The following is a 21,352-nucleotide window of genomic DNA, read 5'->3' as shown; positions in this document are numbered from 1 at the left end:
CAATTTTGATTTTTTATTTTTTGTTCATTTACTTTCCATCTTACTACAATGCAGAATTAGATAAAATTTAGGACTACTGCGATATCACTTTCCAAAAGAAAGTCAAGAAGAATATAAGTATTTCCTGCATCTACAGTACGCTCAAAAACACGATTAGTTGACTAGTGCTGTCCAAAGAAAGTGCACCGACACACATTTCTGAGAGGTATGTTAAAAAAAAAAAAACATGATAGATTATAATAATCTGACATAACAATGGGTTAAAATTTTAAGCAAGTAGTAAGAAAATGAAAGAAGTGTGTTGGTAAAAAAAAAGCAAAACACTCTACAGCAATAGATTTGATCTCGTTTGCTAAATGTTGTCCAAATGTTAATACACATTATATATATCGGAGAGAAACCTTGAAAGTGTTGAAATGTTTAACAATTTATAAACTTTAGGCTAAAGGGGTATTCCGGGAATATGAACGTCTGACACAAAAACCCCTGATGATATAAATAAATGAATACAACAAAACTCAATGTCATTAGTCACAAAAAAAAAGCTTAAATAATTTGATTTTATGATTTACTAAATTTATGGCCTCTTTAAAGTAGGTGGAGTTATCACTAAGATGGCCGCCACTGGAAACTACAAGTTCCATGATCCTTTAGTTCTCAGTAACTCCTCCTCCTACCACTTATGCTCTGCTCCCAGTGATGATGTAACAGGTTTTCTTGCTCTGTTACCATAGTAATGATGTGTAACTGCCATCACCACAACACTGGCCATACTGGCAGCACTGCAACCAACCGACTACAGCCAAACATAGTGGTGATCACATGGCCTGCCTGGGCAGGTGCAGGACATGTGATGTGTACATGTGACCAGCAGCCATCTTCTGTCCTGCAATGGACCACGCGGAGGAAATTAACGGACTGATTAAAGGGCCAGTAGCATTTTAATTCTTCATTACAGTCTATGTCACCAGCATTTTCTACTAAGGGGAGCAAAATTTTAAATAACAACTAATTACACATTTTGAGTGCCCACTTGTATATGAATTATGCTGATTCCTGGAATACCCCTTTAAGTTTGATAAATGTACCTCATCACATTTACCACTACTGTCCTGAGAGGGTGGGGGGGCAAAAATAGTAGAGCAACCTATCGGCCTTAACTGGAGTATAGCTTCATTTATTTCCCTGTAAGTAAGTTTAAAGGAAGTCTAACATCTATATCCATCATGATGAACCAGGGACACTTACTTCTAGATCCAGGCACCGTGAATGTGGTAATCTTCTTATAATTTGTTATCCATGGTTCTAAAATCAACTTTTAAAATTATGCTATTGAGCCAGAAGAGCTGTAGGGTGTTACCACTTGCGTGTAATGCTAGAATTTTCTTTACGCAATTCTACTGGAGTTGCTCAACTAGTACATTATAAGCCGGTTAGTAAAATGTTTTTTTTTTTTTTTTTTTTTTTTGTGTGGGGACCTTTTCTGACCATTGATCTTCCATCTTAGAAACAGTAAAGGGGTAGTATTCTCAAAGATGTGATTAACTGAAAGTACTTATTTACTGGTGTTACCGTTTAGGTACCTTAACTGCAACGAGGGAACCTCATTTAGGGGAACTTGTAATATCATGGGAAGGACATACAAATTTGGGTCACAGGTTTTATACAATTTTATTATGGTCTCCAACTGCGTGTCCTTCAGCATTAACATTCGTTAGCTATTCATTCATTAACTATAACCAAAATGCTACCCTGATGGATAGCTGTAAGAAGAGCCCTGGTGTTATAAACATCTTCCATTTAGAAATGAAGGAGGCCACTGGATTGTTCAGAAAGGTCAGTACTGGATAATTTTTTGCAACCTTATCCACATAAGTGACTCCCCAATATCCTATCTCTGACCACGACTGCCTGTCAAAAGGTCGCTTTATTTAGATAAGGATGTGTAATTTTCAAAATTTATCACAGCCGACTGCAAAAAAATAGAAAGATCTTGAAGAACATCAAGAGAAATGGGAGGCCTGAACACAGCACTACTGAACTAGCTTGTCTGCCATAGCAGGTCACTTCTACTGTACTAGGTTTGGGCCAGCGGATCTGGTCATTTGTCTGGCCAAATTCAGCCATGTGCCATGTTCCACCGCACGTTGTTTGACAATGGTGTTACAAAAACCATAATCAAACTTTTACTAGTAACTAGACGTCTACTACTCTGAAGTTATTGTAGATATCCAAGTTAGGAAGTTGCTGCATGTGGTGGGGATACTGGTTTTGTTGCAACAGAAACCGGTAAAGAAGCAGGAAACGGATCACTCCATTCATTGTACAGTGGTCATGCAGGGACTTTACAGTTTCTATTGAATTCTGTAGGGACTTGAAGGCCCAACATGCGGCCTGAAGAACTGGTTTATGTTATCACGGTGTTGGACCCCCAACCAATTAGATTATCTATTCATCAATATAAAAACTGAATGGGTGGTCAGGACAGCTCCTTTAACTTAATGTCAGTTTTCATTCTTCAAAGAAAGCTCTACGTATACTTAAAAAAAAAAAAAACAAACAAAACAACTTTGGGATTTAACCTCTTCACGACCGGGCTCTTTTAGGTTTTTCAATTTCCATTTTTCGCTCCCCACCTTCAAAAATGTTTTTTTTTTAATTTTTCCATGTAAAGAGCTGTGTGACGGCTTGCTTTCTGCATGAAAAATTGCACTTCATAGTGATAGTATTTAATATTCCATGCCGTGTACTGGGAAGCGGGAAAAAAAATTCCAAATGCAGTGAAATTGGTGAAAAAAAAACCCATTTGCAACTTTTTCTTGTGGGCTTGGATTTTACAGCTTTCACTCAGCGTCCCAAATGGACACGTCTACTTTATTCTTTGGGTCGGTGCCATCATGGGGAAACCAAATTTGTATAGGTTTTATAATGTTCTCATACATTTACAAAAAATGAAAGCCTCCTGTACAATTTTTTTTTTTAAATTTTGCCATCTTCTGGTGCCAATAACTATTTCATGAAGGGTTATATGCCGTGAAAAACCATAATTATATTTTCATAGATCAGGTATTTTAGGGGCGCGGAGATAGCTAATGTTTATTATTTTTACTGTTTGTTTATATCAGTTCTAGGGAAATGGGGGTGATTTGAATTTTTTATATAATTTTTTTTTTAACTTTTTTTACTATTTTGCAGACCCCCTACTACAGTACAGGCAGTCCCCGGGTTATGTACAAGATAGGCTCTTTGGGTTTGTTCTTAAGTTGAATTTGTCGGACCTGTCTACTTTATAATTGTAACAGATTTTTTTTGGTCTCTAGGACAATTGGATTTTAAAAATGTTGGATTGTCATAAGAACCAGGATTAGCAATAAAGCTTCATTACAGACACCTGTGATAACTGTTATAGCTGATTATTGTAGCCTAGGACTAAAGTAAAGTAAATTACCAATTACCAGAGGTCCGTTTGTAACTAGGGGTCGTTTGTAAGTCGGGTGTCCTTAAGTAGGGGACCACCTGTATATGGGGATTTTCCTCATTCATTACAATGTGCAAATCTCACATTGTAATGAAAAGGTTAAAATGAGTCGGCCAAGACTGTCATCACAACCGATGTCATTAGCTGCCATAACTAGAGATGAGCCGGACTGCTTCACCCCCGGCCAATCACCGTCATGGCTAGTAGGTAGGGGGTAGCAGGAGTAGTAGCTCTTTTTGAAAATTAGATGTGATTGAATTAAGATTAAAGGGGTTATCCGGGTTTAAAAATTTTTTTATGGGCGGGCTGGGGAGGGCTACTTAAACATAATAAACATGTACTTACCTCTTCCGGCGCCACCGATGCCCCGCGCCGCGGTCCCTTCGATCCGTGCCCCTGTTTGTTTACAGGGGCACGGAAGCCGCGCACAGTGAGCTTCCGGTCCGCGATGTGGCCGGCTCCTCCCATCCATCCCTATCTCTCAGCGTTGTAAGCGCTGGGAGATGGTGCGCATGGGAGCTTCCGGCCGGCCCCTGTACTGAAACCGGCGCACGGAGCCGCGGCGCAGGACATCAGCAGCACCGGAGGAGGTACCGTATTTTTTGCCCTATAGGGCGCACCGGACTATAAGGCGCATTAGTCCGATGCGCCTTATATATGTAATAATTACATATATAAGGCACATCGGACTATAAGGCGCGGGGTCCGGGGGCGTGGCGGAGGTCCGGGGGCGCGGCGGAGACCCGACGGGACGCGGCGACGGGACGCGACGCCGAGACGCGACGGGGAACGCGGGGAAGGTGAGGGGGAGGTGGACCATACTTACATAGGTCTCCGCTACCGGAGACAGCAGATCTCCAGCGGGAACTGCAGACCACGCGGCAAAAGTTGTTCGTGCCGCGTGGTCTGCAGTTCCCGCTGGAGATCTGCTGTCTCCGGTAGCGGGGACCTATGTAAGTATGGTCCGCTGCCCTGTGCCCAGCGCCATACATAGGGCGCACCGGACTATAAGGCGCACTTTGGATTTCCACGGAAATCCAATGCTTTTAAGTGCGCCTTATAGTCCGGAAAATACGGCAAGTACATGTTTATTGTGTTTAAATAGCCCTCCCCAGCCCGGCCATAAGAAATTTTTTAAACCCGGATAACCCCTTTAAAGTTATGTCTTTCAATAGGACAAAGATAAGTTGGACATTAAAGCTCACCTAGACCAAAATGCTAAGGGAGAAAAAAAATATCATTAGAAATCTATGTCAAAATAACTATATCATACAAAAATTTCCAATGGATCCTTTAAGCATCATACACTTTGTCACTGAGGACAAGAAAATTAACTTTGGATGTATTCTCAAAGTTTAGTTGGAATACAGTTTTCATTAAGAGGAAACCTACCAACAGGATCCAGGACTCAAGCACACTTACGCCCCCTGTGGCAGTATCCACTCTTAGCTTCTTATGCCCTTGTTTTTAAAAAAATCCTGCCAGAGGGGACACACACCTTGTGCTTCACTTATATTCCTTGATCCTAGTGGTAGATTTACTTTAAATTTGTTTTCTAAAGATATAGATTGCACTTGGTAAATTCTCTCATATACCGTATATACTCGTGTATAAGCCGAGTTTTTCACCACAAAAAATGTGCTGAAAAACCTCACCTCTGCTTATACACGAGTCAATTAAAAAATAAAAAACTTAATACTCACCCTCCGGTGTCGGGATCCTTGGTGCGGTTCCCGATCTTCGGCGTGGCTCCCGTTCTTTGTTGCGGTTCCCGGAGTTGTTCTTTTTTCTTTAGCCGGCATATCGCATGGACGCGGGCACACACTATGATGCGGCGGTGTTGGCTAGAGAAGAAAGAAGACACAAGCCGCCCCTGGGGATCGGGAGCCGCGCATTAAGTTTTTTTTTTATTTTTTATGCGCTTGCCAGGGGGCTGGCTGGCTGTATACTACATGGGGGCAGTGCAGGCTGTATACTACATGGGGGCTGGGCAGGCTGTATACTACATGGGGGCTGGCTGGCTGTATATTACACCCTCGGCTTATACTCAAGTCAGTAGGTTTTCCCAGTTTTTGGTGGTAAAATTAGGGGTCTCGAGTTATACTTGGGTCGGCTTATACTCGAGTATATACGGTATATTATATTTTTTAACACACACACGCACAAACAAATATACATTAGCAGCATGGAATTTTAATAAAATTTATTTTCTGTAAAAACATGACTTGGGATGATTTGTAGTTACTGTCAATATTTAACAAAGCATACATATCAGACACAGAAAAATGATAACTTCAACTAGAAATAGGTAAAATAAAAAAAACATTTAATATACTGTACAATGCTGAGGTCAGAGGACAAGCACTCCTAGGGGAGTACAGTGTTGTGGTTATTGGTCAAGAGTGACAGCATAAAAGGTTTCTCAATTTGCACTTGGTAAAAATCGGAAAATATATATATCAAGATGAGAAACGGTCATCTCTGTATAGTGGTGTTGGCAATATTCGATAGATTATGACAAACGATAAATTATGCACAGTCAAAAAAAAAAAAAAAGAAAATATATATTATATATAAATATGACATTTTATGCCGTTAAGTATAACTAGTAGATGTACATCCTTAGATCAATAGTCAATTTATTTCCATTTTAAATTATGTGGAAAGCGGTGGAGCGCTTTACTATAAATTATCATTTAAGAATACATTAACCAAAAACAATTAACTCCATACAATCAGATTTAGCTTTATAAACAAAAAAAAAAAAAATTAAAAAAACCCCAAAAAACAGAATTACAGTACATTTACATCACATAACAGATAGAGGAAATTAGAAAATATCATAATAAATAATTCATGAATTATAGTGCAATTGATTTATGCATAAATAGAACTCACTGCCTAAAAAGAGGTTTCAATTAAAGCAAAAATGGTTTGCAAATCAAGGCAGCCACACACTGTAGTTACACCAAATCACCGTGAAATGGAAGTGACAATGGAAATGTTAAAAGTTAAAAAATAAAGAAGGATAATAATATACGCAATCCGGTATATTCCTGTAAACAACTAAATCATTTTCAGTAGTTTAATATACAACGTTATATAAAATGGTCAGAAACTACAAGAAAATGGTTTAAACAACTTGACCGATCGGTAGTTCTAAAAACAGAGGCACAGTTTTTGCTTGTATTTTTTTTTTTTTTTTTACATTTTTTTTTTAACCCATTATAAAATATTCAGAAACATTCAAATAAGCAAAATAATTAAAAAGGGTTTTACTTCTGCCTTCAGCGTTCTTTACGTAGTGTGTAGGAAATAACATCCGATTGTTTTACTGAAAAGGCAATGGATCAATAAAATAAAAACAGACAGCCGTAAATGAAGTACTGAAAATATAAACAAATTAAAAATAGGGTTGTTTTTTTTTCATAATTGGACCCAAAAATAGATAAGATATCCCTAGAAAATTAAAAACTAATACTAGTACAAACAGCAAGCGTAGAAAAGTAGTGAAGGCTGTTGGCAGTAGACCGTCCCTGATAGTAGGATCACTGTCAACAATGAAAAGTTGGCTCCTCCCCCCACCCCCAACATGGCAGATAATTCACAGCAAAATGAGGTTTTATATCTCCTGAACTAAAGCGAATATTTTTTTCAGTTTTAACTGAAAATCAAAATCTGTTGCAGAGCTTGGCCATTCACAAGAAGGGAAACAGTGTTAACCATTTGCAAAATTGAATACATCCTTAAAAAAAAAAAAAAAATCCTCTAAGCGTATTAACATACAAAAAGCAAATTCAAGTGCGTATGTGCAAAGTAATGTCGTCTGCAAGGAGTACTTTATCTTTAGATGTAAAATTTGATGTATGAAAATAGTATTCTAGATTTCAGAGGTAAGGAAAAACAGTGACATGCCCAACAACGTGGAGTGTTTTTTTCTTTTTTTTTTAAATTTTAAGTTGAGGTCATTTTTCAAATTAAACCTGAAGTCCTGCCGTTAAAAATGTACAGTATAAGGATCATTAAAAAAAAAAAAAAATTATTTTGCTAGTTCATAGTGGTACAGTAATGTAAAAAGCTGAAAATGCAGTAGAAGGATACACGAGACATCTCTCAACTGTAGAGACGTTCACACTTGGCGAGGAAAATATCACAAACTCTAAAGACCATTGACCACGTGCGACCAACTCGCTCCGTGTGCTGCAGCATTTACCAGACTGAACCTAGAATCACTGAAAACTAAAAGTATATATTTCACACGGCTCACTCCCGGTGCTCCTGTGGCAGGACGTTAGAGCCAATTCATTGGTCAATCCTGCTTTATATTGGGATGTTCTGCTTGGACTGCAGCCGTACAATAGAAGTGAAGAAAAAGATATTTACTTTTTATAAAGGAACACCATACATTTTTAAAATTTTAGCTCTCATATTGGGGGATTTATCTTTTTTTTCCCCCAATATGGACCAGCTCAGTCTGGTCCATCCCACAAGCACAAGTGAGTTAATCAGACAGAACCCGCATCGACCTGTAGGGTACAAGCACAGAAATACCGACTATCTTCATCTGAGAGAAAAAAAACTGCATTTAAAAAAAATAAAATAGGAATTAAAAATTGCCCAAATTAATAGAGATTTCCAACATGCATTTCTTATGGATTTCGATCCGTATTTTCAAAAGTAAGTAACTCAAATCAAATAACTTGACTGTGTGCCACAAAAAAAAAAAAAAAAAATTACATGCACCATCTGCATGCATTTTAAACAAAAAAAATCTGCACATTGTACTATGAACTTATGCCCATTTGTTAAGGCAACCAGTACAGGGCTTTTTCCACCTAGAGCTTCAGACAAGTCACTGTGAAAAAAAAAAAGGGGGGTTTTAAAATTTTCCACTCTAAACTTGCCCCTTTATCAAGTAAAATGAAATAAGTTACAAGCTTCTGAAACCTTCGAATCGGCATATGCAAATTTACATATGCTTAGGGGGTTAACCACTTTAGGTACATTTTTTATCACATTTTGGGGACATGAGATATATATATTTATTCAGATAAAGTTTTACACCATTTTCATGAAATCAAAAGCCACGGCTAGTGATGAGCAGACGCATTCACCCTGGATATATTGCCATATTGACGGCCGTGCAGCCAATCCGGCAAATTGAGGTCCCATGGTTGTGATTGGCCAGTGCTGTCATAATCATGCGGTATCCTTCATCCAGAGTGGCACACAGCTTCTAATAATAGCCCCCGTGACAAGGCAGTGACAGGTCGTGTAACATGGAAATATTACAGTACCCCAACAGAAGACTATATGGATATAACTGCACAGATAGGTCACAGGACGCTGTAGAGAAGGGAGTGTTCATTGGAGTGTATGGTCCCCTGCCATCTTATGGGCAGGAGCGGAAGGCATTTCTAAAGAGGGGCTGTGTGGCTTCTAAACTAATAAAAATGGTGCAGAACTTTATCCGAATACATATTGGAAATATGTTTAATATCATGTCCACAATACATAATTAAAAAAAAAAAATTAGGAGGAAGAAGGGACAACCCTTAGGAGGGAGGAAAGAACAACCCGTTTATCTGTTTGACTTGAGAAAGTGGCTTGCATCCCCATGACTAGGCAAGTTTGTGCATCCAAGATTTGTTTTAAACCTTTAGAACTTGACATTTCAGCAAAAAGAAAATAAAATAAAAAAATTGGAGGAGTTTATGGTTAAAAAAAACAAAAACTCACACCTGACTGGTTTTCTGATTACGCTAATAAATTACAAAAAAAAAAAAAAAAAAAAAAGGAGAAAAACAAAAAATTTGGTAAAATGACGTCAATTTCAAAATCCTGAACACATTGCAAGTTTGGTTACTAGCAAAAAGAACGAAAAAAAATTAAATAAAATATGTTAGTGTAAAGTAACCTATAACTATCCAGAAGTGGTTTCTGAAACGCGGCAGCAGCAAATACATAAAACAGTTACATTGAGGTCCATCGATAGCAGAGAGTTTCGACAATCCTAGAAAAAATATATATCAAATCGGTAAAATCGTCTAACCGCAACATCGAGCCCAAGTCTGGCGCTTCTCTTGTGCACTCTATGAACATGCTCTAACCTGCATTCCAAGATTCTCATCTTAGTGTAAAAGTTTTTTTTTTTTTCATCTTTGTTTTCATTTTTTCAAAAATGGTTTATAATAAATAATCTTCATAAAGTTACATTTTTATACTTTTATAGTTCATTTAAAAGTCAATAATTAAGACTTTCTAAACCTACGAGCATGGGAGATGGAGTCTCATTAGTGTCGGTCCATTGATAAATGCGGTCGTTAAACCGGAGTACTTTTACAAACCGGATTTTTTTTTTTTTTACAAATATTTTTCATTTGTATTATACACGTGTAATAAAAGGTTTTTTTTCCCCCTTAAGTCTATCGAGTACACATGGATGCAGAGGAGTGCTGTTACCTCGGGATTTAAGTAAAGTAATACTGCATGCATCCACACTTGGCGTGTCTCATGATTTATCCGGATCTCTAAAAGGTGGTCCACTACGATATCAAAACCATGAGTAGGAAAAAAAAAACAAAAAACAAAAACAAACTCCCATTGGAGTTAAAAATATAATGCAACTGTAAAAATGTAAAGGTCTGGAAGTTTTGATGCAAGACATATTTACTGTGGTGAGGAGTGTTAGCCATAGTTTATGGAGTCAACTATGAAGCAAGAACCCTGAATCACGTCTTAGCAACCTGTATGTTCAGTACAATTTATCAGAAGCGCGCGACAAAATAAATCTGTCCACAGTGAAAACCCTGAAGAATCTATTACAAAAAGGCATGTAAGTGGTTAAGAACCGTATCGTTTTATCCGAGTAGGTCGTGCCATACTCTCTTACGTGTAGAGTAGACGTGTGTGACAATAAGAAATTCACAATGCATCTACATAGACTTGCTACTATTCCTGGAGATACCAGTCCCTGAATTGACAACATTGTATATATGAGCGTCCGCCAAACGAAGCTTTTTTTTCGGAGGGTTCTTCAGCGTCCCAGATCTCTCTTTAACTTTGTACTCTAAAGTGCTGTGAGGTACGCCATAGATGCCTTGTGCTTTAGAAACACTCATTTTCCCGCCCAATACCATAGCGATAGCTTCTTCCATTATTTCGTGATCGTATTGTCGGTAACGGCCACGTTTTTTCCTTGGCTGTTTATCCTTTCGATCGTCGTCTGGGTTGTCGGAGGAGGCGTCGCCGGCTCCGTTCTTTGCATTAAGACACAAAGGAGAAAGGTCCCTGTGATGAACGTAGGAATCGACATTTGAGCGAGATATACTTCCGGAACATTCAACTTTGCTTTGCTGAGGAAGTATGTTTTTCAGTTTCTGAAGAGAAGAATTTTCTAGGACTGTTGAGGTTTTGGTAACCTGGTACATAACATCCAGTAGACCAGAGGAATCGGGCTGTTTCGTCACAGAGCTCACGCGTACCTGAGGAATTTTCAGCTGTACAATGGGAACTGAAGATTCGCAATGCAAACCTTCCTTTTTCTCTTTGAACTGAGCAACCATTCTCTGTAGAGTTAACTGATGGAGGTAACTGGAAGCTGTTGGGAGTTTCAGTTCCGAGGTTTCAAGTAGACCGAGTTTATTTTTTTCTGTATGCTCCGCCTGAGCCCTTGCCCACAGGGCTACCTTCTGGAGAACAGCACTTGTCTCTGTATTGTCTTTGTAGAAATACCCATCAATACAATTTTGAGCTGTGTTCTTAAGAAACGCAGGCTTGCCTGCCGGTAAGGCTTTTAAGTGAAGTAGCAAAGTTTTCTGAGGTATGCCATAGAGCATGGCTGCTTTGTTCACATCCAGTGTTCCCATCTGAATATCTTTCAAGGCTTTTGAAAGCAAACCATTCGCAAACTCCGGACTCCGATCTACATAGTCTTCCCGGTCTTTCAGATGTCTCCTGGATGAATGGAATGAAACGATGGTCAGCGGATGTATGAGACGTGCACACAGGTATGGAAGGGGATGGTCCACTCCTTTATTAAACTCCTTGCTTAGGTAACATCACCGATTCTGATAAAGGTGGAATTTAGAAGTTCTAGAAAATACTTTACAGTTCTGCTTGGACACTGCGTCAATCATACGATGGCTTCTATAGCAACCCAGTCAAGATCTCAAAAGGATTTGGCAAATATTTGCTTATTTTCTAAGAATTTCTTTACAACGTGCTACTCCATATGACAGTTGCTTGCAGAGCCAAAACTGCTAAATTATTTTTAACTTAAGCAATTAGTAAGCCCTTAAGATTCAACTTTTGTTAGTAGAAATGTGACGTTACCGCTAAACAAGTAATAAAAGAGTAAACCCCCCTTTAAAAGATTGACATCGACACAACAAGCTCACGCATGGAACAATTAGATTTCACTTTCAAGTTACTGCAGCAAGCAGGCAAATACACACATGCAAAAGTGAAGGACATTCATAGAATACGGAAGGATTGAAAAAACAAACAAAAAAACAAAAACAATCCAACATTTAAATACTACAATAACTACAATGATCATCCTGTTAGAGCTCCATGCACACAACCGTATTGAGGTCCGTGATCTGCCCACGCAAATTTCCATAGAGGTCCGGTACGGCGAGCACAAAGTGTCTCCCCACAACATGGCCGAGCCACAAGAGAGAACAGGTTCTATTCCTGCCCGTTTTGCGCAGCCTCCCAGATCTCTATGGAAATGGGAAAGAAGAGGAGTGCTCACCCCTCCCATCTCCACTCAACTGGTATATTTGGGCCTGGTTGTGTGCATGGAGTCTCATACTGTGACTGTCAAGTTCAATGCATTATCTTCTTTGTATTGGTCATCCCTTTACTTAACCAGGTCTCATATAGTAGCCTGAGGTCACCCAAACTCCTCGACTTTGGAAGAAGCATCTAACATATACTTCATGTTCCAATCCTTTTATCCTTAGCAGATATCAGAAGTCTCTAGTGGCAGCATTTGTGATCCTAGTTTAAAATTTACTGTCCTCTGAATATATACGTAGCAGTTACTTGGAGACAATTCCTCACCGATGGTATAGGAGTGGGCATTGACTAATCCACAGATAGACTAGTGCATACACACAGCAGCCAATCAAAGAAGGCAGAGCTGGTGGGGGGGGGGGGGGGGGATTAGAGGAGCTTCAGATTTTCTTAGACTCCCAATAGACAGAGATCACGGCTCTGTCATAACAGACCCAGAGAGCAATCACCAATGAATACAAATAGCAGGCAAGTCTCACCTATTGGTACCAAACTAAATAAAGATTCTGCCAAGTTCTGATGGCAAATGTGAAGGCATTAAAATGACTGAATACACATACAGGGAAAAAACTATTTTTTAACTAAATAAAAATTTTATAGGGAATAACAAAGTACTTTTCCTCCAAATAAAATATATCAAAGACCTCATGCACATGGACGTGTGTTTGCCTGGAGCAGATCCTGGGTATAGCACACAGAAGGGAGGGGGACTGCGTGTGCCTCACCCCTCTTCTGTCCACTGGAAGCTGAGCGGCCGCAATACAAATACGGCATTATATAGGATATGTCCGGCTCGGTCACGCTGTGGTAAGCACACAATGACTGGGTGCATTGATTTCTATGGGGGCCAAGATCCGGCGGCAAATTGCGGATTATGGCCCCCACACAGTTATGTGCATGGGTCCTTAAGCAAGGAACCCCCTAACATTACTATATTTCTAAACTGTAAACATGTATATATCCAGTCTACAAATTTTATATTGAATGCAAAAATTAAAAGAAAGGCAGGCACCACAACTACCCTAAACAGGAAGGCCTTCTAACTTTCAATTTGCAAAAGATTACAAACCTTTTCTGGAGCCAATAAAAAAAAAAAAGTGTATTTTATGTAAAATATCTATAATAATTATTTTAATGTATTCTAACATGGCTTTCATTTAACATGTAGTAATAAAGAGGATTTCTATTAAATTTCAGATAAGGTGAGGAAATTTTGCAGAAACCTAATTTACAACTAAATTATTAGAGTTATTGGACGAATGAATGCGATGAATCACATGAATACAACTTACCCGTTTTTCGGATTTCTAGTTTTTGAGTTCTCATCAAATGTATTACCGTTTCTCTTAACAGAGAGATCCAAGACTCCTAAAATAACAATAATAGCGGTAAAAATTTGCAACTGTACTATGGGATGGGGAAAAATTGATTATTTTTTTTATAAAAACTTAAAATTGGCTTGGTCCCTGAAGGGTTAAAGGGATATTGTTACCAGATTATACCAGTGAAAGCAAATTCATTGAATAATACAGGGTGAAGGGCCTGAAGGAAGGAGCAGGACTCATTCTCATTGTAGAAGTCCTGAAATCTCCCTTCAGGCCCTGCACAAGGTATAATTCAATGAATCAGCTGTGACTGGAGTGTCCCTTTAAACGTGCATCCGTCTCAGGTAGGGCAAGAAATGTCCTTTCTAGAATTCCCTCTTATGTGAAATCTTGTCATTTACCTAAAAGTAATCACTTCCAAAGTCATGTGACAATAAGAAGAGAAGAGTCAGATTTGCCCGAGATGTAAGAACATCATCCACTGACACAGGCAAGCAAGTTTAGGACATCAACCATCAATAAATCTGATGGTAGATGTCATAAGAGTCTCTCTTCAGTTCCAACAGATTAGATTCTGATCTTTCGGATTTTTAGACCTGTGCTTCTGTGATATACAGAACCAGAGATATGGCCAGAAAAAGAAATAGGTGGGAAATGGATCTTTATCTGTAGGTTGCATTTCCAACTATGGGGGGGCATCCATAGCAAAATCAAAATGAAAAAGTTTGTGGAGGGGGGAGGGACTTAATTTTAGCCCACATCCCTTGCTAAATTTAAATACACACACACAAACATCTTACCATCCTGAAAAGTTTGTTCTTGAATCCTTGTGACAGTGAGGTCGAGGGGACCATCCTGCTCGTCAAGTAGTAAGCCATCTGTACATTTCTTTTGGATGCCGTTACGGCTGAGAGGATCTTCTGCTATTGTTCCGTTACTATCTTGATACATTTTTCGGCTTTTTGAAACATATTCAATTGCAAACTGACGGATCATTTTCTTCATTAATTCCTGAGCTACAAGTGGAATGTTGGGATCACAGTTCTGAGGAAGATCTGGGGAAATAAAATAAAAATAATAATAATTCAATATATCCAGACTCCAGACCCAGACTGTCCCTCATGTTTGTGCGCACAAGGGCCATAAAGGTTCAGGCTAAAAGGAGCGGAAGCCAGTTGACGGACACTAGATAACAAGCAACTCAGAACAGCATTTGTTAGCATTGTTTTATATTAGACTGATCAAGAAATTTTACCGGAAAAAAGCAGCTGCAAAGTGATCAAAATTGTGTACATATTCATGAATAAATCCTTCAAGGAGCTCTCCGATGTAAACAAAACCAAACATACTAAAAATATAGAAGCAGAAATACTCCTCCATCCAATTCCTTTGCTGTTTTACCACATTTCTTTACTTCCCGTCTCTGCATACAAGAAATGCCATGCCAGCCAATCACTGAATGAGAGTGGTGACTGCTTCCTGTGATTGTCAGGGTGATCATTTCTAATTTCCTGGCTGAATGATCGCTTCCCAGGTGATCATTCTCCCCCCCTTTCCCGTTTCCTGGCCAGGTGATCATTCCCCCCCCCCCCCCGCGCCCTGACCCCTCCCCCCATTTCCGGGCCAGTTTCAAAGAGTGTTGGGAAATCAATGAAGTAAATACTGTATCTTTTAAGTTTTTATTTCACCCAGCAATGGTCTTAAAAAACCCTTAAGCAGCTTCTGCCTGCAATCCCTTGAAAATCGAGCAAATCTGCCCCGCCTCCAATGCACTTACAGCCCGATTGATAAAACATAACAGTATGACCTCAGCTTTGCTACATCAGTCGGTTGCCACAAATGCAGGTTTGTGCTCCTAGGAAAGAAGCAGCATTTTTTGGGGAAGCAAAAACCCTGTTTGAAGAGCACTTCCTCTGTCAAGAAACATCTTGCGTGATTTTTGGGTCACAAGCCATACAGAAAAATACATACCTTTCTTAAGAAAGAGTGCATTTAAATAATTTTCAGCTTGGCATTCAGTTTTCTCTGTGTTGAACTGGCCCTGAGATATCAGTTCCCCTGTAGGTGTGGACTGTGCAGAACCTGATGGTGTGTAATCCTAGCAAGGAAATATAGTAGAACATTATCTTACTCCATTGGCTCTATCTTTATAAGGGACTGATGGGAATAGATGAGGACGTACACTTACATTTGTATCCTTGCGGAGGTTACATAATGAGCATTTCTCATCCACGCACCAATCGACCAGATCTTCTGGTTCACAGTCTAAGGGGAAGGAAAAAAAAAATGCAAAACACCTTTTAGTAAATTCAATGAGAACTTCTCGGCAGGTGGACTCATAAGCTTCAACAGATCTGGGGATTAGGAATAAGGACAGCTGGAGTTGAAAGAGGTTACCAAATTGGGCAATAAAAAGGTTTGTCCAAAAAAAACTTGCCCAATTCATATTATTCTGGGTAACACAGCATTGTCTGCCTCATTAAAAGAAATCTGCCATCAAAACCAAGCATGATAAACCCCTGACTCATAGATCCAGGCTACTTACATTCGTTATACAAGGTCTCCTTCCTTCTAAAATCAACTTGTATAATTATGCTCTGGAGTCACAGGCTGTTACACAACCCCCTGCTCCCACAGCACCTCCCCCTCTCCCTCTGCCACATGTACGCTCTCTGCTGCAGTGGAAGTTTCAGCACACGTTGGAAGGGAGAAGTGTTCCTGCCTGCAGATTCATTAGCATTATTTTAAAAGTTGATTTTACATAGAAAAAATTAGAAGGTATCGTATTTTTGTATTGTACACCAAAAAATAAAGCCCCAACATATTTGTAGATGGCAGCCTATATATCCTACTATGCAATACTAATAATTTCATGTCAAAGTTTCATTGTTGAACTGCCCAGTTTTATGCATTGCTACTAACAGGGATTTAATATTTTTGTGGAATTTTTTTTAATATAAATCTTTAAATTTTGAGTTAATCCGTATTGTGAGTTAAAACTGCCTGGACATGTAGATATTAATAACATTTTACTGCTGCCTCATTTTCATACTACAATCTTCCCCTCCTCTCAAACACCAAAGTCACTGGAGGGAATATATAAAAGTAACTAACTCCCCAGGGTCAGCAACAGATGTAAACACTCCCCCACCCCATTTCCCAAAATAGTACAAAACTGCATTATACAATATCACCAAGTTATACCAACCTCTACATGTAACTCCTCTATTTACAGGGCAGGAGAATAAAAGTGATGAGGGAAAAGGGAAGGGATGGGGGAGGGAGGTAACACTTAAAAATCTAAATAAAGGCCAAGAGTTTATAACAGTCGTTTTTTTTTCCATAGCTGATCATTGAATCCTTCCCATGATCTATAGTTGGATAGTTTACAATAGTCACTGCTCCTCCTCCTATGTATTTCGGTAGACTCATCTCGAGTTTCATAACCTGCACTATTTAAAACCCACTGAAAACGGTGTCATTTTTGACAGCTTACTCCAAGCACCCAGTAGACACTTCAGATCCTCCTTCCCCCTCCTTGTTTCCTTCTACTTGCACGTCTCCGGCAGTAAGCAAGCTCTGTGCAAGCACAGTAGCTCCTGTTCTGCTGCCGAAAGCACACCTGCTGCTCGGGAGCTCTGCGCATGCGCAAAGCTACCCCACTGCTGGTGGCATACTAGTATGAGCTACTGTGCTGACCAGGAGCTACTGTGTTTGCGCAGAGCTCACTTACCGCTGGAGACCCGCAGGAAACGAGGCGGGAGTAGGCTGGTCTGCAGCGCCAACTGGGTGCATGGAGTAGCCTTTACCCCTGGAGCTTTCTTAGGCTACTAAATGCCCCCAATAGCATGTGAAATGAATTTGCATATTGATGGATTAAAGTTTATTTCTGCAGCAGCTGCAGGAATGGGGAATCTGCATTGAGACCAACTTCAGACAGCAGTTTCCCAATAGATTTCGGTTACGGTATCTTGGCTCATCTCGAAACAATACATCAACCAGGGGTTCAAAAACCCAATAAGGCTCGTTGCCCACGAGTGAGTTTGGTCTTAGAAACTTTCTTCGTTCTTTAGAGGGATTTTTCAGATAAAACCTTATATCACTGGACTGAACTCAGAGAGGGGGGGGGGGGGACTTGCCAGAAAACTTATTATTTCCCCCTTTGGGCCATCTTCATGCATAAGCGGTCAGTGAAGGGGATGCAGCTGGCCGGGGAGAGAAAGTTTATCTACTACACACATTTTTATACCAGGTAGGACCATACATAGAAACGCAGAGAGAGCCCGGTCCACGGATACATCAAGAGGCAGGAGCTTCTTGATGTATCGGGCGGCTCCAGAGGGGCAGGGTTTACATCATAATTAAATGATAAATCTCACCCAGAATGTCTGTTCAGTTCAGCGATTCGCTCTGGGAAACCGCAATCTGCTACTGGGCAACAGGACTTAGGCCAAGTAATTTGTAAAAGAAACAATTCATAACAGAACAGAAGATGAATATGGAACAGAAGACCTTAAATGGAGAGTATAAGAAGACCCCACTGAAGGTGCGAGGAAGATTTTACTACACTGTACTACAGAGCTCTTGAAAATTTCACATTGGATTTTTGTTTATGGTCTTAAAGGTGAGAGAACATGCTTTGTCCAAGCAAGTTCCAGATTAACCAAATCCTAGTTACTGGACACTGAACGCGCAGCAGGTTTTAATTGCGAAAACTTTGTTTACAAATGTTGGAGAACATTTATCATCATTGTTAATAAAATATTATTATTTATTAACTCCGATTCATTTTTCCCCCTAAAATTATGGGCACTCTTCACCAATAAAGTGTAGTCAAAGATTATTTTATATTTGTTTCTCAATTTAAAATCATTTATCTTGTCGAAGGTTGTACAGAGCGTCCAAAAAGTAGCTGCAAGGGAGATTAAATCGCTCATTTTCAATGGAACTTTGGAGCGCTGCCTATTTTTTTTGGCTATTAAAAGGAGCTCTGGATTATTTCTTGGAATAGCACCTGAGACATGGTTTGTTTGCTGTGCAGCTGGCCTCTTATTTTCTACTTACTAAAAAGTATCCTGAAAATTTTATTGTATCGATTAAAGTTAAAGGAAAAACCTCCCACCTAAACTAACCAACTACCAGCAGTTGTAATAGCACCACCAGTGCGTTGTAAACGTTAAAATCTTTATATCATGTATGGCTTTATTAGGAATAGTAATCTGCTTGTACTGTATAAGTATGACTTTCACATTCATGCAAACATAGCTGAAGGGTTCTGGTGGTGTTACCAGCGCTATTCCAGGTTCCGGCATCACTACTGACAATAGATGATGCCACCCACAGCTTATCTCCTCGTCCTCCCTGTACAATGTCCTCTATATAGATAACACTGACCCATCATTACATCACTACTGACAATAGATGATGCCACAGCTTATCTCCTCCCCCTCCCTGTACAATGACCTCTATATAGATAACACTGACCCATCATTACATCACTACTGACAATAGATGATGTCACAGCTTATCTCCTCCCCCTCCCTGTATAATGACCTCTATATAGATAACACTGACCCATCATTACATCACTACTGACAATAGATGATGTCACAGCTTATCTCCTCCCCCTCCCTGTACAATGACCTCTATATAGATAACACTGACCCATCATTACATCACTACTGACAATAGATGATGTCACAGCTTATCTCCTCCCCCTCCCTGTATAATGACCTCTATATAGATAACACTGACCCATCATTACATCACTACTGACAATAGATGATGTCACAGCTTATCTCCTCCCCCTCCCTGTACAATGACCTCTATATAGATAACACTGACCCATCATTACATCACTACTGACAATAGATGATGTCACAGCTTATCTCCTCCCCCTCCCTGTATAATGACCTCTATATAGATAACACTGACCCATCATTACATCACTACTGACAATAGATGATGTCACAGCTTATCTCCTCCCCCTCCCTGTACAATGACCTCTATATAGATAACACTGACCCATCATTACATCACTACTGACAATAGATGATGTCACAGCTTATCTCCTCCCCCTCCCTGTACAATGGCCTCTATATAGATAACACTGACCCATCATTACATCACTACTGATAATAGATGTCACAGCTTTTCTCCTCCTCCCCCTGTACAATGACCTCTATATAGATAAGCTGTGACATCATCTATTATCCGTAGTAATGATGCGTCAGTGTTATCTTCTTGTTCCCATTCCTTCACAATGACTATTATATAGACTATCTATACAGAAAATGCCTAGAAAACATTCCATATATTTAATTGGGTCATTATCAGACTACTGCTGTCTATGGCCAATGGTTGATGATTAAATATTGTTGCTATAGCTCTGCTCCAGGTCTCAAATTTTAAGACCAAGTCACTTCTATGTCGGTCTTTAAACACTCAACCAGCGCTCAAATCCTTGTCCTTGTGACCGTTGAACACCAATATATAGACCACCACCCATAAACCCAACTTAATAAATGACTTGCCATCAAATAAACTGAGGTCTTTACGTAATCCTGGTCCATACAGCCCTTCTAGAATGCTCTCGAAACCTGCAAAGACAAAAGATAAAAAGCAGATTGACTTTTTGTGGCAAAAATAAAAAAATGATGAAAATATATTGAAAGAAAACACAGAAATATTCTGAATTATTTTCAGCCTCACAAAACAATGCACCCACTTATGAACACTTTAGGAAACCTTGTGTGGATCCCATTTTATGAGGACGTATTTGGAAAGCTATACATTATTGCTTAGGCAAAAGAGTGGTATTACATCTTGTTTTGAGATTTAATTGGTTTACATCCAACTTTTTGATCGCTTAAAAGCTTAAAGTTTTTTGGAGCACACAAATAATGAGCTGCTATAGATGGCAGACCCAGAGGCCATGATCAGGCCTCCTGCAGCTCCCCACCCCCCACCCCACATACACCTCATGATCACATTAACCATAGCATTTAGGAAGTCAAACTGCCCTGAAATGAGCCTTCTCTATTCAGTGCAGGGGCCAGCCGGTGAATAAGAGCTGGCGTCCTGTTGCTGATCATACAAGCTTACTGATACCTGTGTGATCATCAGGACGTGAATGTTCATCCTGTTGTGTGACCTGTCCCCTATTAGGACGAACATGCTTGTCCTAGGACATGAACCAGTTAAGCCTCTTTTAGGAGTTAGATAATGACTTCCAGGACCGAATAAAGATATACTTGAAGATACAAACACTGATGAGGCTTCTCTGTTTCTTTTTTTACAAAAAAAAAATTAACCAAAAGCAGAGAATGAGAAGATCTATGCTTGCTCTCCAATCACCCGGCTTTACAATCCCCTTTCACTCCAGCAATGTCACCGCTGGTCCCAGAGTCAAGTCCGTGCCATATATCATGAGACCAATCGGAAGTATCGGCAGTGATGCCAATATCCATATACAGACGGTCCCCTACTTAAAAACACCCGACAACCCCTAGACACGGACCTCCCAATGTTGGTAACTTACAAGGCTACAATAAACAGCTATAGCAGTTATCAAAGGTGTCTGCAAAGAAGCTTTATTGTTATTCCTGGTTCTTAAGACCAAAAGAAATTTTGGCTGGGGTTACAATTATGAAACATACAGTTCCGACTTACATACAAAGTCACCTTAAGAACAAACCTATGGAACCTATCTTGTACAGCGCATAACTGGCTGCTGCAGTCATCTAAA

At 39.6% G+C, this 21,352-nt stretch overlaps 1 protein-coding gene across 4 annotated transcripts in view; it reads right to left on the bottom strand.

The window, feature by feature from the left end:
• Positions 1-21,352, bottom strand: part of LCORL (ligand dependent nuclear receptor corepressor like) — a 57,480-nt gene that overhangs the window by 14,224 nt on the left and 21,904 nt on the right. For 2 of the 4 annotated variants that reach the window (XM_072126032.1, XM_072126033.1), the window contains exons 2-7: positions 20,139-20,204; positions 15,794-15,870; positions 15,577-15,703; positions 14,406-14,660; positions 13,573-13,648; positions 10,315-11,434 (exon numbers count right to left, since the gene is read on the bottom strand). In XM_072126032.1, coding sequence (XP_071982133.1) covers positions 10,414-11,434; positions 13,573-13,648; positions 14,406-14,660; positions 15,577-15,703; positions 15,794-15,870; positions 20,139-20,204 — 1,622 coding nt within the window. In that variant the 3' untranslated portion in view covers positions 10,315-10,413. Of the gene's footprint in view, positions 1-10,314; positions 11,435-13,572; positions 13,649-14,405; positions 14,661-15,576; positions 15,704-15,793; positions 15,871-20,138; positions 20,205-21,352 lie in introns of those variants that run through there. The other 2 variants (XM_072126030.1, XM_072126031.1) reach the window with 1 other exon arrangement.

Source organism: Engystomops pustulosus, chromosome 1 (assembly GCF_040894005.1).
Source record: "Engystomops pustulosus chromosome 1, aEngPut4.maternal, whole genome shotgun sequence".
NCBI lineage: Eukaryota > Metazoa > Chordata > Amphibia > Anura > Leptodactylidae > Engystomops > Engystomops pustulosus.
This window is presented reverse-complemented; position numbering and strand designations above follow the sequence as displayed.